Source organism: Chrysemys picta, chromosome 2 (genome assembly GCF_011386835.1).
Source record: "Chrysemys picta bellii isolate R12L10 chromosome 2, ASM1138683v2, whole genome shotgun sequence".
Lineage (NCBI taxonomy): Eukaryota > Metazoa > Chordata > Testudines > Emydidae > Chrysemys > Chrysemys picta.
The window spans coordinates 172,572,965-172,587,113 of NC_088792.1; the positions used below are offsets into that span (position 1 = coordinate 172,572,965).

Consider the following 14,149-nt stretch of genomic DNA (forward strand, 5'->3'; position numbering starts at 1 on the left):
GCTAGCATAACTGGGTATTAATTCCCTAGAAACATACGGTACAGCAATAAGGTGGAGTGAGGAAGGGTATATTTAATTTCTACAGAATTAATTTTCGAGTAGCAAGTTCCTTAGGAGAGGGCATTGTCAAGGAAATCAGTGACCAGCAGAAGTTAATGGCCTGAGGCCAAATTCCCACCATGGAGGCCAAATTCACATTAAACTCCCAGGAAATGACCTAGGTCTCAATAATGATTGCTTAATTCAAATTCTAAGCAGGAGCAGAAAATGCTAGTAGAACTGAACCGTCACACAGTTTCAAAGAATGTGAGCATATTCTATTTTCACTGTTGTATTTTATTGGGAATTGATTTCTTTCAGGAACAGGACAGCCCTTAATATGCTTACTGTAAGTGCATTTATATTATACGTATTGAAAAAAAGTTCCATGAGGAAAACATAGCTAATGCGAACTTAAGTTAGCAACTCCACAGTCCCAAGATCCACTCTGACCATGTATCAAGCCGGCCCCATTCAACAAATGCCAGCAGCTGCAGAAAAGTAGTACCACCATCTCAGAAGAACTTTACCTGAAAAGCCAGCTGCTGAGTGATACAGACAAGCATCTTATGTGATCCTAGTCAATTTCACTCGACAGCAACCATTAGGTAAAAGCACTTTATATGCAATGCTATTCTTTTCCTCTGCAGCTGTCAGTCTCACTGACTCTTTGAGAAGGGGAGAGACACAAAGAAGTCACAAAAGGACAGATCCCCTCTTTCCCCAGGGCCCCTCCCCTCAAACTGATAAACACCCTATACTTTTAAACAGTGTTTGATAAGATCATATTACATTCTTATGACCTGAATAAAACAAAATTCTTTTGACCTTATGAAGTTTTTACACTAAAAGCAAGTAACATCAGTATTTAAAGATACTGTGCATTATACTTGAAGATTTCCATCATATAAAGAAAAGTCAGTTACTCATCAAGTTTTCTTTTAAGTGATCAAATGTATTAATATCAGAAGTAACAAAATTTGGCTGAAACCATCTGATACCGAAGCAAGAACCGTAGATGCTTTCAGCATAACAGAAACAATACTCATGCAAATACCTTATCTTCTTGTTAGTGCTTTAAAAGACTTGGTACAGTGCCAGAAAGTTAATTGCTTTTGAATGCTATAGGTTGCTTTTCAATGTATTTCCTTGATATGCAATGACTAGGGCTGGTTGCATTGCATGTGTAATTAACATTCGCTGGAAATGATGTCCTCTTTCTATTCACAAATTGGTCCAGATTTCTACTAACACACATGGCAGATTTGCAAACATTTTCACAACTACCCAGTACGATCTCCAAATACTGACACACCATTAATGACGACCCAACAAATGCGATTATGGCCTCTGTAATTTCTTAAGTTGCTTCCTTTCTAAAAGAAATGAACCTCCACAATTTTTCCTACCCTCCCACCAAAAAAAAAATGCACAAAATTGCTTCCATATCCACTGTCTTAGTTCTGAAAATCCTATTCTGTTCTCTAACCTGGATTCCCACTTAATAGCATATGGGCTACTATTATTTTTAAGGGAGTAATAATACTCAGGGTCTGATTTTTAAGAGGCACTGAGAACGTGCAGCTCTCATTGACTAAAATCTGCACCTCTGATGGGAAAAACAGGCTCATGGTCTATGTTCTTACTACATAAAATTGTGTTAAAAATGATTTTTATAATTTCAGAAACATGTTCTTGTCACTCTTTTCAGTGGCAATTAAGAAACATCAAGTGTCATGTTGGAATCTCTCCAAGGTATGAGAAACAAAATACTCTAAAAATATGCACTGAAAGCATCAGCCGGAATATTACTCTGATCTGAGAGAAAAAGCAGTGCTGCATTTCCTTCCGTAGGTACCAGGCCCTTTCAACTACTTCTGTTTCTCTACATAACTAGCTAGCAGGAAGTGGCTGAAACCCCCCGCACCTCTCCTCAACATAAACAGTGAACGCTAGAAGAAAGAGTTGGTCGCCATCCAAGTATTCTTATGAAATACGTTTTGATTACTTCAAGATCATGATTTCCTAGATACCATCAATTCAAAGATTCGGAATGTTAAACCCCGGGTCAGTTCAACTAACTTTCAGGACAGTTATATAGCCAGTGGATATTTAAAATAAAATTAAATTAAATTTAAAAAGCCTGAAAGTGGGACACAGCAGCTTCACATAGCTACATTCCTACTACAAGAAGCATAAGACCATAGGAATTGACATACTGGATCAGGCGTAATCCAGTACACTGTTTCCAGCAATGGCCAGGAGCAGATGATTTGGAGGAAGGTGTAAGAACTCTACAGTAGGAAGACGTGCCATAATCTGCACCCCACATAGGTGGTCTCCCTGTCTCTAAAATGTAGAGATTGGCTAAGGCTCTCTCTCTCTACCAGAAATGCTACAGCTGCACAGCAGCAGCTGCACTGCTGTGGGGCTGTTTTTCCATCACTGTAGTAAAGTCAACTCTCTGAGAGGTGGTTGCTAGGTCAACAGAACAATTTTTCCATCAATCAAGCAGAGTGTACGCCAGGGCTTAGGTTGGCTTAATTACATCACACAAGGTGTTAATTTTTTCATAGTCCTGGAGGAATTAATTTCAGCAATTTCTGTTAAGCGGACCTAACTTTGCAGCATAGACCAGCCCTGAAGCACAAGGTTTAATATCCCTTCCAAAAATTTTGCCTTAATTATAACAACACTGGATATTCTTGGTAGCAAAGCAGCCATGCCAAGTAGGAAAGCACTTTTTTTTTTAATTATTATTAAAAGGACCTATTTTTCTGTTACCTCAATATAAATCAGGAGTAATTCCCCTTAAACCAACAGATTTAAACCCACATTGGTGTAAAACTAGTGAAAGATCAGAATCAGGTCCCTTAACATATTCCAAAACAACATTAGTACTGAATTAAAAAAACCCAAAACTTACAAATTCTGTGAGGGTGAATCAGCAGCAGGAATGCACAGATATTTCACTCCCTGTATAAAGTAGTAAACAGGAATGAGAACACAACATTAAGAAAAAAGCATAATGGTCACAGATCAATGGGCAAATTCTGCTCTAGTATTTGTGGAGCTCCACTGATTATGAAAGAATTGTAGTATTGTAAGTATCTGCAGATTTTGTCTCATCTGCCCAGATTTAAAAAGACAAGGTGGGTGAGGTAATATCTTTTATTGGACCAACTCCTGTTGGTGAGAGAGACAAGTTTTCAAGCTTATACAGAGCTCTTCTTCAGCTCTGTGTAAGCTTCCATATGAGGAGAAATTAAAAAGACTGGGACTGTTCAGTTTGGAAAAGAGATGACTAAGGGCGGATATGACAGACATCTATAAAATCATGACTGGTATGGAGAAAGTGAATAAGGAAGTGTTATTTACCCCTTCACATAGCACAAGAACCAGGGGTCACCCAATGAAATTAATAGGCAACAGGTTTAAAACAAACACAAGAAAGTACTTCTTCACACTATGCACAGTCAACCTGTGGAACTCATTGACAGGGGATGTTGTGAAAGCCCAATGTATAACTGGGTTCAAAAAAGGATTAGATACATTCAAGGAGGATAGGTCCATCAATGGCTATTAGCCAAGATGGTCAGGAATGCAACCCCAAGCTTGGGGGTCCCTAAGCCTCTGACTGCCAGATATTGGAATTGGAGGACAGGGGATGGATCACTCAATAATTGCCTGTTCTGTTCATTCCCTTTGAAGCATCTGGCATTGACCTCTGTCAGAAGACAGGATACCAGGCTAGATGGATGATTGGTCTGACCCACTATGACCATTCTTATGTGATGAACCCACCCACCTTGCCTCTCTAATATTCTCGGACCAACGCTGTTACAACACCACTGCATACGGACTTAAAAAGTTGTTTTCAGAAATGTTTTGTTGCTAAGGAACAGACAGCTTAGTCATGTTTACACCAAAGAGCCTTAAGTGAATTCTTTAAGCGGCAGCATCTTTATTAGAAAGGCGTAAAACTTTTGTTATATTCATCAGCTTAAACATGTTATTCTTGTTATGTTTCATTGGAAACTAGTCGCATCTTATACAGTTCTCACTTTGTCAAAATGAATGCTGAAAATGAAATTTGAGAAAAACTTTTTTCTCGTGCAGAATGCCACATTCAGTTGTTTTTCCCTTACGTATTTAGCAACACAAAGGGCATTTTGGAAGAGGAATCGGTTATTTTTTGAAAGCGATGACTTTAAAACTCAGGCGTATCTTCCAATAAGAAGTCCTCACTTTATTAGTCAGCTATTATTGTAACGAATTATGTACCGAAATAAGGAACTGCAATATATATTCTTAGAAGAACTCTGATCTGAAAAGTCAAGTAGGCAATGCCTTTTCAGGAGTGTTTTACAAAAGACCACAGAAACAAGTTTAAAAAAATGAGCTTGGACAATAAAGTGACAAAGTAATAGATAAGTAACAAATAAAAAGAGCGATGACAACAGAAGTTAGTACTCCATACGAACATGCTGTAGTTTTAAATATACCTAGTAACTTCCCTCTCCAGGGACATCTCCAGGATCTCGGATGGTGATCAGGCTCATCATGACCTCCTCAAATATACACCTCTCCCCAGGCTATGATCTCCAACCCCACCTCTGGCTATTCCACACCTGAGCCAACAAACCACTGATGGTGCAACAGCTATCTTCTCCATCTGAAGAACCAGAGGTAGTACGTCAGAGCAAGCCAATGCATTCTTCACAGCCACTCCACTACCGCTTTCCAACCTCTTCCTGGCCCTTTGAGCCATCTGTGGATTGTCAACTTGTTTCCTCCTGAAGTGTGTCACAGAGTATAGCTGGTGAACTGTCAATGGTTCACTGACTAAGTGGCACAGCCAGAGTGTGGGGATTATTGGAAATGTGGAAGGCATAGCCGGGGGAAATCATGACTTAGGGAGAGGGAAATATTTGAAGAGGGGTTTACAGTGAGAAAGCGCACAATCTCAGCTGAACTCCTGCAGAGTGGGAGCTGGTGATATTTCGGGAGGGTAAAGTGGGGAGAGTTGTGTGGACATGATAAAACATGGTTGTGGGGAAAAGAGATGAGATTCAGCTGGTGAACCATGGAGGCTGGACAGCTAAATGGCATCTCTGATATCTGTCAAAAAATGAAAACCGTTAAACATGGCAGCCACCCCCACTTGAATCAGGGCAAAGCAGCCCTAGTGTGGTTGCAAGGATAATAACCCTTACGGAGTCAAGATGGCTAGCGGAGATGCACTCAACTGGTGGTAGAACAATCTGCATATAAAACAGATTGCTAATATCATGGATTGATTTCTCTAGACTAGACAATGCTACAGTATAGATCTGGTATCATTACCTCCTTACAGAGGTATTCACCATGAAGCTTTAGCTTTGAACTTAAGAGGACTGCTCAAATGAGTAAATTTTATAGAATTAGACCCTACATTTGCTGAAGCTTGGCAATTTACCTTTTCAGGTCATATTAAATACTCTCTCCTTTGGACAATTCAGTACCAGGAGCCCAGTACTCATTATCTACCCTTCAACAAGGCAGAACACAGGAATGAAAAGAAGGGGGGAGGGGAGAGAGAGAAGGAAACATATTGAGGCCAGCTTTGTACCATGCAATTAAGGTTCCAATCCTGCATCCCATACTCATTTAAGTAGTCCCACTGATTGCAGCAGTTATCACACATGCTGAATGCTTACAGTAGCTGAACTAAGAGGGGCTTTCAGAAAATGTTCACTTTAAAAGAAGAAGTACTGTCAGTTTTACAGCACACAGTGTTCTTTTCTGTCACAGCTGGCTGATTCCCATTCTGCATGATGCTAAGAGGGACGTGAATTCAGAGCTACCACAGAACCACACGTAAGCATGAAACTAGCCTACGAGAGACCACATATTGTGCTAAATAGCTCCTCCAAGGCCTGATCCTGGAAGGTACAACTCCCAATAAAGCCAATGAGAGTTGAGCACCTCTCATTGAGTGTATCACTTCTCAGGATCAGAAGTTTAGTCAGGTTAACTGGGCCATTCAACATATAAAGGTTCTGGAAGTCTAAGCTTTACCAATGCGTGCCACCTTGGAGCATTTTGGAAGGTGGTGCTAATGAATTCCCCGCCCCAGGCCTCCCAGGAAATCCCCCCCTCCTCCAATAGGAAAATGACAATTATGGGTGGGATCTCAAAAATGCTCAGTGTTGGCCTCTCTCTGTCCCACTGAAATCAACAGTAAAACTCCCAATTACTTCAACTGGAGCACAGTTAGAACATTGCTGACCAACTTTTTAAAATCCTACCTTATAAACAAACAGATTTGATCCTAGATAGTTTAAAAATCTTAGAATCAAAAGCATTCATTTTAATTGCACGAATAAAATAGAGGGACTATACTGGTTGGTATTGGGCAGGTGTTTGTAAATGAAACACTTGGGCCACTGTCCAACAGAGATATTTATATGTCGCTGTTGATCACAAGACTTGCCACGCTGCATTCGCTTTTCTTCATGCACTTTTGATATTTTTACAAACTTAGTGCCCCCCCCTTTTTTTTTTAAGATATTGGAAACAGGAAGTTATTTAATTTCTGAGCCCTCTTGTCTATGTGATAATTAAAAAAAAACCATCCGAGATCGTAGTGTTCTTATGCAGTTATGCCCCAGAGACATCACTGTCTTTCCTGTGCATGTACAATGCAGATAACATCTAAGAATTGTCCCAAAGGGACTCTAAGCAAAGCAGAACAGTTTGTGTCAACGTAACAAGTAAATACTCTAGACTAAGATTTTCAGATGCTCATGGCTGGTTCATTAGTGCGCAACTATGCCATAGGCTTCACAATTTCAGTAGTTAGTGGCGTTTGCAATTTTAGAATCTTCAACAAAGACCAAGCCAAAGGAGGAAGCAAAAACATCACTGAAGTGTCTGTTTCCTTGCTTGGGTATGTGCTCATCATGACAACACAGAGTCTGTGCCTGATCATAGATTGCTGAAGCCAATGGGATGACTCCCAATGCCTCTATGGGCCTTAGAGATTTATTCAGGAAGCTATAATATTGCTAGAAAATGTTAAGAATAAACCCTACTATAAGATTTAACAGGATTTAAATTAATAATATTAACAAAGATGGGGCAGGCAAAGTAAACATTAAGTGTATGTGTATAACTCAGTATTTCTTTCAAAGGGAAACCTGCATTTTGTCATCTGGTAGAACAATAGATGGATTTTTCAGTGAAAAAAAGTGGATTTAGGTTCCAGCAGATCAGTTCCACTCATTAAATTTGTTAAGTTAATTGAATATTTGCCCTTCTCAAAAATGAAATGTTTTGTTTAGGTCAGAGATAAAACCTTATTACAAGAGTTGATGAAAAAGCAAATATTATTATAAATCCAATGTGAAGGAATGAATCCACATTAATTAATTACTGCTGCAGTTGGTATATTCACAATGAAATATTCCTTCAACTGATATCTTGCATGCCAACATTTTTCTTCTTCTTTCTCCCTCCAAACAAACCCTTCCCTGGATTAAATCAAACCAGCTTTTTCATCAAACTAAAATTAAATATTTTCTCGGAGTTATGAAAAATTACACACATACATTGCTGTAAATCAAATCGAATTCTATGCTCCAGCTGTAAAAAAACCAAACCTTCAGCAGTTCACCACACAAGTTCAAGTGTTCGTACAAACTTCCTAGATCTGTACATAAGCAGAATAACCAACTACATCACAGTGCCTTTCTCATGGCCACTTCTAAATTCAATGCTATATATTCTCCAACTGTTATTTCTAACTCCTTAACATCACCCCACCCACAACCTACATTTTTTTAAGATGTTTTCTAAGGTTATCGATATTAGTTAGTTTTCGTATGATGCCAGAATCAATTGAGGTCATGCATGTTTCTTCCAGTGCAGTTAAAGATACATGATGGACTGGAGAGCCAATATACTAAAAGATCATTTTCTTTTCAGTTTTCTATTTCAGCAGACAGAGTAACCACCAAAACTAGAATTTTGTCTCTCTTAGGCCCTGAAACTAAAGGCTACAGTTAAACCGATACAGTGAGAGCTAACAAAACCAGAACAAGTATTCTGATTTCAAGATTGTCAAAGCTGAAACAAGCGAGAGTTAAGTAAAATTTCTAAAATTCACTGTTATTTGTGAAACAATACTATGCTTGCACCATTTTGCCAAACATCGTAAAATAAAGCCAAACCCATTACACAGTATCTCTCAAGTTTTCAAAAATGAAAAACAAAATTTAAATATATATTTTATGTAGCCAGGGTTTACACCGAGAGCTAATAAAAACCTATCAACTGAAGAGCAAATATGTTATAACTTCTAATTATTTTGGTGTCATTATGTATAAGATCTGAACACTGCATACTTGTTTAATGTTTGGAATATTCAATGAAACTGTAATAAAATCTCTCTCTCATTTAGAATGCTTTTTTTTTTAAGTCTTCTATAAAGTATTAAATATAATCCAAAAATGTAATGCACAAGAAAAAAAGTACAGGAAAAACAATGAGTATCTTTTATGACCCAGTTTAATTTTTTTCTATTCTACTTATCTGTGGCTAATTTGAAATGAAAAAAATAAGTGGATGTTACTTTCCTAACTTAATTTTATCAACCAAACTTAAAAAACAATTTGAACTTTCCTATGCAGAGCAAGACTTTGCAGTAGCAAAATGATGCAATCACATCTAGTGCAGTTGAGATAGTAGGTTAGTATGTGAGAATGGGAAATCCAAACAGCACATTGCAGATTTCACCTTGACAAAAGCATTACCAAGAATCAGCTAATAGAAGCATGACAAAACATATATGTCTTGTTATTTCTTCAGGTTACAAACATAGGATAGTTAGTGAATTCAGAGTGTCTTTGATTATAACAAAGAATGATGCTTGATTAACAAACTATAAATAAATAGTATTGTATGGTGTATTCAGACGTATAAAAAAATCTAATAAAGTATTTGGGTGTTTTTGCTTTAACGTTTTTGAGTAATCTAGCAACACTCTGTCGAGGGAGGGAAAAGAGTTATAGAACTTAAAAAAACAGACTCATAATGCATAGTAACACTCAAGATAGAGTTTGACTTCAATGCTCTATCCCCTTTGAGAGTTGTCCTCTGTTTTGTAACATCTCAATTTCTAGTCAATCAGTGATGGGAAAGGGAGAGAGAGAGAAATACGAACCCTGAGTTGTCCAAAACCACCACCACAATTTTCTATTCTAAAATCATTATTTTTTAAAGATAAATGTTACATTTTTGGCATTAAACTTCTCGGTATTTAAATTTATGTAAAGATACCATCAACGACTTCCAAGAAATTCTTTTTTTTTCTTTTTCTTTTTTTTAAAAAACAACCAAAACCCCTCAGCTTAAATTTGTGAACCCAGATGCAAATAGGAAACCTCTAGCACCTGGCAAGTTCTTTCAGGTTAGTCAAAAGCCATGTGTTAATCTGACTTGTCACATCAACAGATGAGGATGGGAGTACTTATTTTTGTTCAGGGGCATTTCAGCAAAAAAGCTAAAGTGGGAAACAGCCAGCAGATAAGGTTTCCTCAAGGCAAACCAGCAAGAGGTTACCAAGAGTTTTGTCCAGTACAGCTACAGAACCACCTAACTGAAAACTAGTCAACCGTTGTTTGTCCTTTCAGTTACTTTCTGGAGCAGTTACAAATGCTGTTGATTTTATTAATGACTCATAGAAAACACATTTATGTTTCAGCAATAACCATTAATTGACCACATTGTAAAGTTATTTCATGTTTGCTTTTGAGAGCATCATAAATACATGAAATAGACTTATGGGAAATCTGATCTACTGAAGCTGGGAAGGTCCTGTAATATTTATTTTTAATAATAAAGTAGCCTTTTTATATTCACAGCACTTGATTACATAAGGGATCTCACAGCAATCTTATGAAGTATTTTCAGATTTTTTAAAAAAGTCATTAAGATCAGAAACAGCTATATCTCTTTTTAGAAATGAAAAGTAACACACTTTCCACATCTTTGCCTAGGTGGAAGTTGAAGGGCTCATTGTGTTCCAGTGAATGTGGTATTCAGAAGACTGCAGTCAATGGGTCAATACTGACCCATACTTTCAACAACCTAACCCCTAGTAGAGGTGCCTCATTAGTGGAAAGATTCCAAAACCACCCTTCCACCAGATGTTAGTGCTACCCAACAAAGGCTGGAGTTCACCTGGAAGGTGGAATAACTAGGGAAACCAAAGAATGAACTGAGTCAGTATATCACCTCAGCAGTCTCCACCAGAGATGACTAATGTTGAGTGCCCAACTTGAGACACTACAAGGAACCAATATCAAGAGGGCGAATGCTCAGCACTTCCTGGAATTCAGGCCTCTTTCAGGTGTCTCATAATGGACATACAAAATCACTAGTCACTTTAGAGAAATTAGGTCAGAGTTCCCAACTCCTCATGAACTAAGCCAAAGTCAGAAGAACTGTATTTTAAATAAAGGAGTCTTCTCGCACCACTACAGCTGAAAGAAAAATGGTAACTATTTTGCTCAGCACAGTCTTTGGAAACCTCTCATAGGGAAATTCTTACCATGAATAAGCAGTGAAATTATATGAAAAATACATTTTTTTATTTAAAATGAGCACTTCTGAGCTTCCTCTTGATTGTGACCTGACCTGACTGTTGAAGAATGACAATTTGTGACACTGGTTGAGGTAGGAGCCCATTGGAAGAGACTCAAACAGAACAGTTTCAATCTGACTTTAATTACTTATTGAACAACTGGAAGAACTAATTTTCATTGTGGTAGCATGATAATGACTTGGAAATTGCATTTTGTCGTATGCTATGTGGCCAGCAGAATGCACTCATTAAGAGTCCCCTAAGATTTTGGCCTACATACAAAAAGATTGCAGAGCCAGTGTACAGAATGTGCTACACAATCATGACTAAAGGATACGTTTCTTCTCATCGGTTCCTTAAGAAGCAATTTTTACTTACAAATAGCTTCTTGCATCTCAAGAACTGCTCCATGTTTATAGTACAAAAGCTGTATTTTTTTTAAAGGTCTGGAGGTTTACACATAATGAACAGCATCAGTCCAGATTTAGCCTGAACTCAAAAAAATGCATGATTGATTGGTTTCCTAATATTTCGCTATTTAGCCATCATGTGTCAGAGCAATGATGCACTTCTAGTCCAAACCAAAGACTTACGGGTTGGTTTCTGAGTGTGGATATTCCCTTGAGATTACAGAGCTAAAGAGAGAATGCTGAAGCTTAGTTATCTTCTGCACCTGTAGTTATACCAATTAGGGAGATGGAAATTGCTTCTTTCATCTTAACCCAGGGTTTCCCCCAAGAATTTTGGAAATCTCTTTAAGTGTATCAAAGGGGGGGGGTAAGGCTATTTCAAATCTAAAGTTAAAGGTGGTGGTGGAAGCTTTCAGGACAGGGAACGTGGTATTAGAAAACTGAAACACACTGTGGCTATCACCATTTAATATTTCAATGGAAACCCTATGCTGAGCATGCCCCAATAATATTCTGAGGCACCAAGAGCTGATATCTTAGGCAGCAGCAGGAATATCAGCCAAAGACTGTGTTGAAGCAGCTGATCTGCTCTATGCTAAGAAACTAGCTAGTTCCTCTGCTCATCTGGAACCATTTTTAATCCAGAAGGTGCAAAAAGTACAGCCCACTTTAAGTTTGATATCTGAAATATTTGGCCACATGCAGAAATTTAAGAAATTTCCACAAACAGCAAATCTAAGTGTAGGCCCATAAGGATGTATTATTACTAGGTCTCTGATAAGTGTCAAACAGACATCTCTCTTCCAGGATAATAGCTGATAGTAGAGAGATTGCATGGCTTTTGCTAGCAGATCAGCCACTTTGTTAAGTTTCCTCAGGACTCCTAGATCTTCCATCCAGTCCTAGGAACTTGTTATTTATCAGTTTGTTCCAGCACATCCTCTTTTGACTTCTCCATCCCCAAGAGTGCCTGAAAAGAACAGGTATGTCCGCAACATCGTCTGTAGTGAAAACTGACTCAAAGAAATCATTTAGCTTCTCTGCAATGTCCTCATTCTTTTATTTCCCCTCATTCTCTCACACTTACTGATTTGAATATAAAAACAAGAAGATACTCTAAGTATATCTTTGGCTATATACTCAACCATTCACTTCCTCTTAATTCCACCTTATATTTTACCTGCCATAGTTTGTGTTCCTTTTTATTAGCTTTAATTGGGCTGAATTTCCATTTTTTTAAGAATACCTTCAAAAACTTTGTGGGTTTTACTCTAAATCATCTCTTAACTGCAGGCCTCAAAGAATTTGACACACACTTTGTTGGAGAACTATTATTTTAATGCAGGAGTCCAAATTAACATGCTGTCAACCTCTTGCCACTTCAGATTATCTTGATGAACTAGCATCATTGATGCTAGCAGAACTGAAAATAAGAGTCATGCATTAACTACTTCTGCAAACTCAAGGAGCTTGAAGAATTGTCTTCATCGCTCTCATATTCCTTCCCCCGGTCAGTTTCTTAGTGACTGCATGGAAGATCAAATTTGGGATCTAAATTCTTTAGGAGGGTCCCTTGGAACTTTTTAGTCTTAAAGCTACAGTTCATTTAAGATAAGTGATGACAGCAGCACAAGAAAAGCTAGTAAATCGACCAAAATTGATAACTGCATTAAATTGTCTTAAGAAGTTTTTTTTGTTTTGTTTTGTTTCTTTCTACAGAGCATACAAGCCAAAGCTTATTTTATGTAGCCATTAGTATGGGGGAGGGGAGGTACACACTGCACTATTCTGGAGATACTGTGCACAAGATCTATCTTGGCATCGTGAATGGGATCAGAATTTTTTTTTAAAAGAATAAATAACTCTGCTTCCTGCAGGTGCTCTGGTTAATTATAAAGAATGAAAAAAACCACACTACAAAATTTACATTATAGAAGAGCTAATGGAGGAAGATTACGATGTTTCATTGGCATGCACCATAGAGTATTTCCTAAGCAGCAGTCATATCTATGTTATGCTCTAAACAACTATGTATAATACTTTAAAATTATGATATTTGCCCTAGAAAGAAACTGATCATCAAACCACAGCAGCTCTAATGACAGGACTACCTTCCTGAGGGGCCACTTATACAGACTTGCATCACCAAACAGGCTAGATATATCTTCTAGACCAAAGACTGCACCGGTGTGTGGATTGGCTATAGACATGTATTGCAACTGCCTACAATGTAAAGAGAGCGGTGTGCTCTTAAAAAACCCAAAAGCTTGTCCAGTTTGCTGGGATTTAAATATAGCCCAACTATTTTAGCCTCACCTGGACGGTTTCAGATTAAAATTGCAACTACATATCCCTTTCTCTTCTAATACCCATGAAAAAGAAAAATCAATTCTTTTAGAAACAGAAAGCAAGAAAAATCACACACGTGCACAAAGCACAAAACCTAGACAAGGGCCAGCTTCAAATGTGACTCACTGTAAATGGAATGGTGAAGATCCAAGCCTTCTGTGACAGAAGATAGTACTACAGGCTATTTTAATGGGAACATTAAAATGCCTCCAAGGTCATGCTACTCTTCCTTTTGAGGGCCAGGCCTCTGATAAAATGAAAGTGTCTTAATTATGTCATAGAATCATCAAATCATAGAAGATTAGGGTTGGAAGAGACCTCAGGAGGTCATTTAATCCAACCCCCTGCTCAAAGCAGGGCCAACCCCAACAAAATCATCCCAGACAGGGCTTTGTCAAGCCGGGCTTCAAAACCTCTAAGGATGGAGATTCCACCACCTCCCTAGATAACCCATTCCAGTGCTTCACCACCCTCCTAGTGAAATAGTTTTTCCTAATATCCAACCTAGGCCTCCCCCACTGCAACTTGAGACCATTGCTCCTTGTCCTTGCATCTGCCATCACTGAGAACAGCCTAGCTCCATCCTCTTTGGAACCCCCCTTCAGGTAGTTGAAGGCTGCTATCAAATCCCCCATACAAATCTGCTATCCAACAGAGTACAGAACTTGCTGTGATGCAACAGAGGCCACTCTGCAAATGACAGAATACTGTAAATTAATGTCAG

The 14,149-nt window shown here is 38.3% G+C and overlaps 1 protein-coding gene across 7 annotated transcripts in view; it reads right to left on the reverse strand.

The window, feature by feature from the left end:
• The window catches only part of DUSP22 (dual specificity phosphatase 22), a 63,154-nt gene that overhangs the window by 25,413 nt on the left and 23,592 nt on the right, over window positions 1–14,149 (reverse strand). For 4 of the 7 annotated variants that reach the window (XM_005307066.5, XM_065584888.1, XM_065584887.1 and 1 more), the window contains one exon: window positions 2,966–3,015. The exons of the other annotated variants lie outside the window; for them this stretch is intronic. In XM_005307066.5, coding sequence (XP_005307123.1) covers window positions 2,966–3,015 — 50 coding nt within the window. Of the gene's footprint in view, window positions 1–2,965; window positions 3,016–14,149 lie in introns of those variants that run through there. 7 annotated transcript variants of the gene reach the window in all.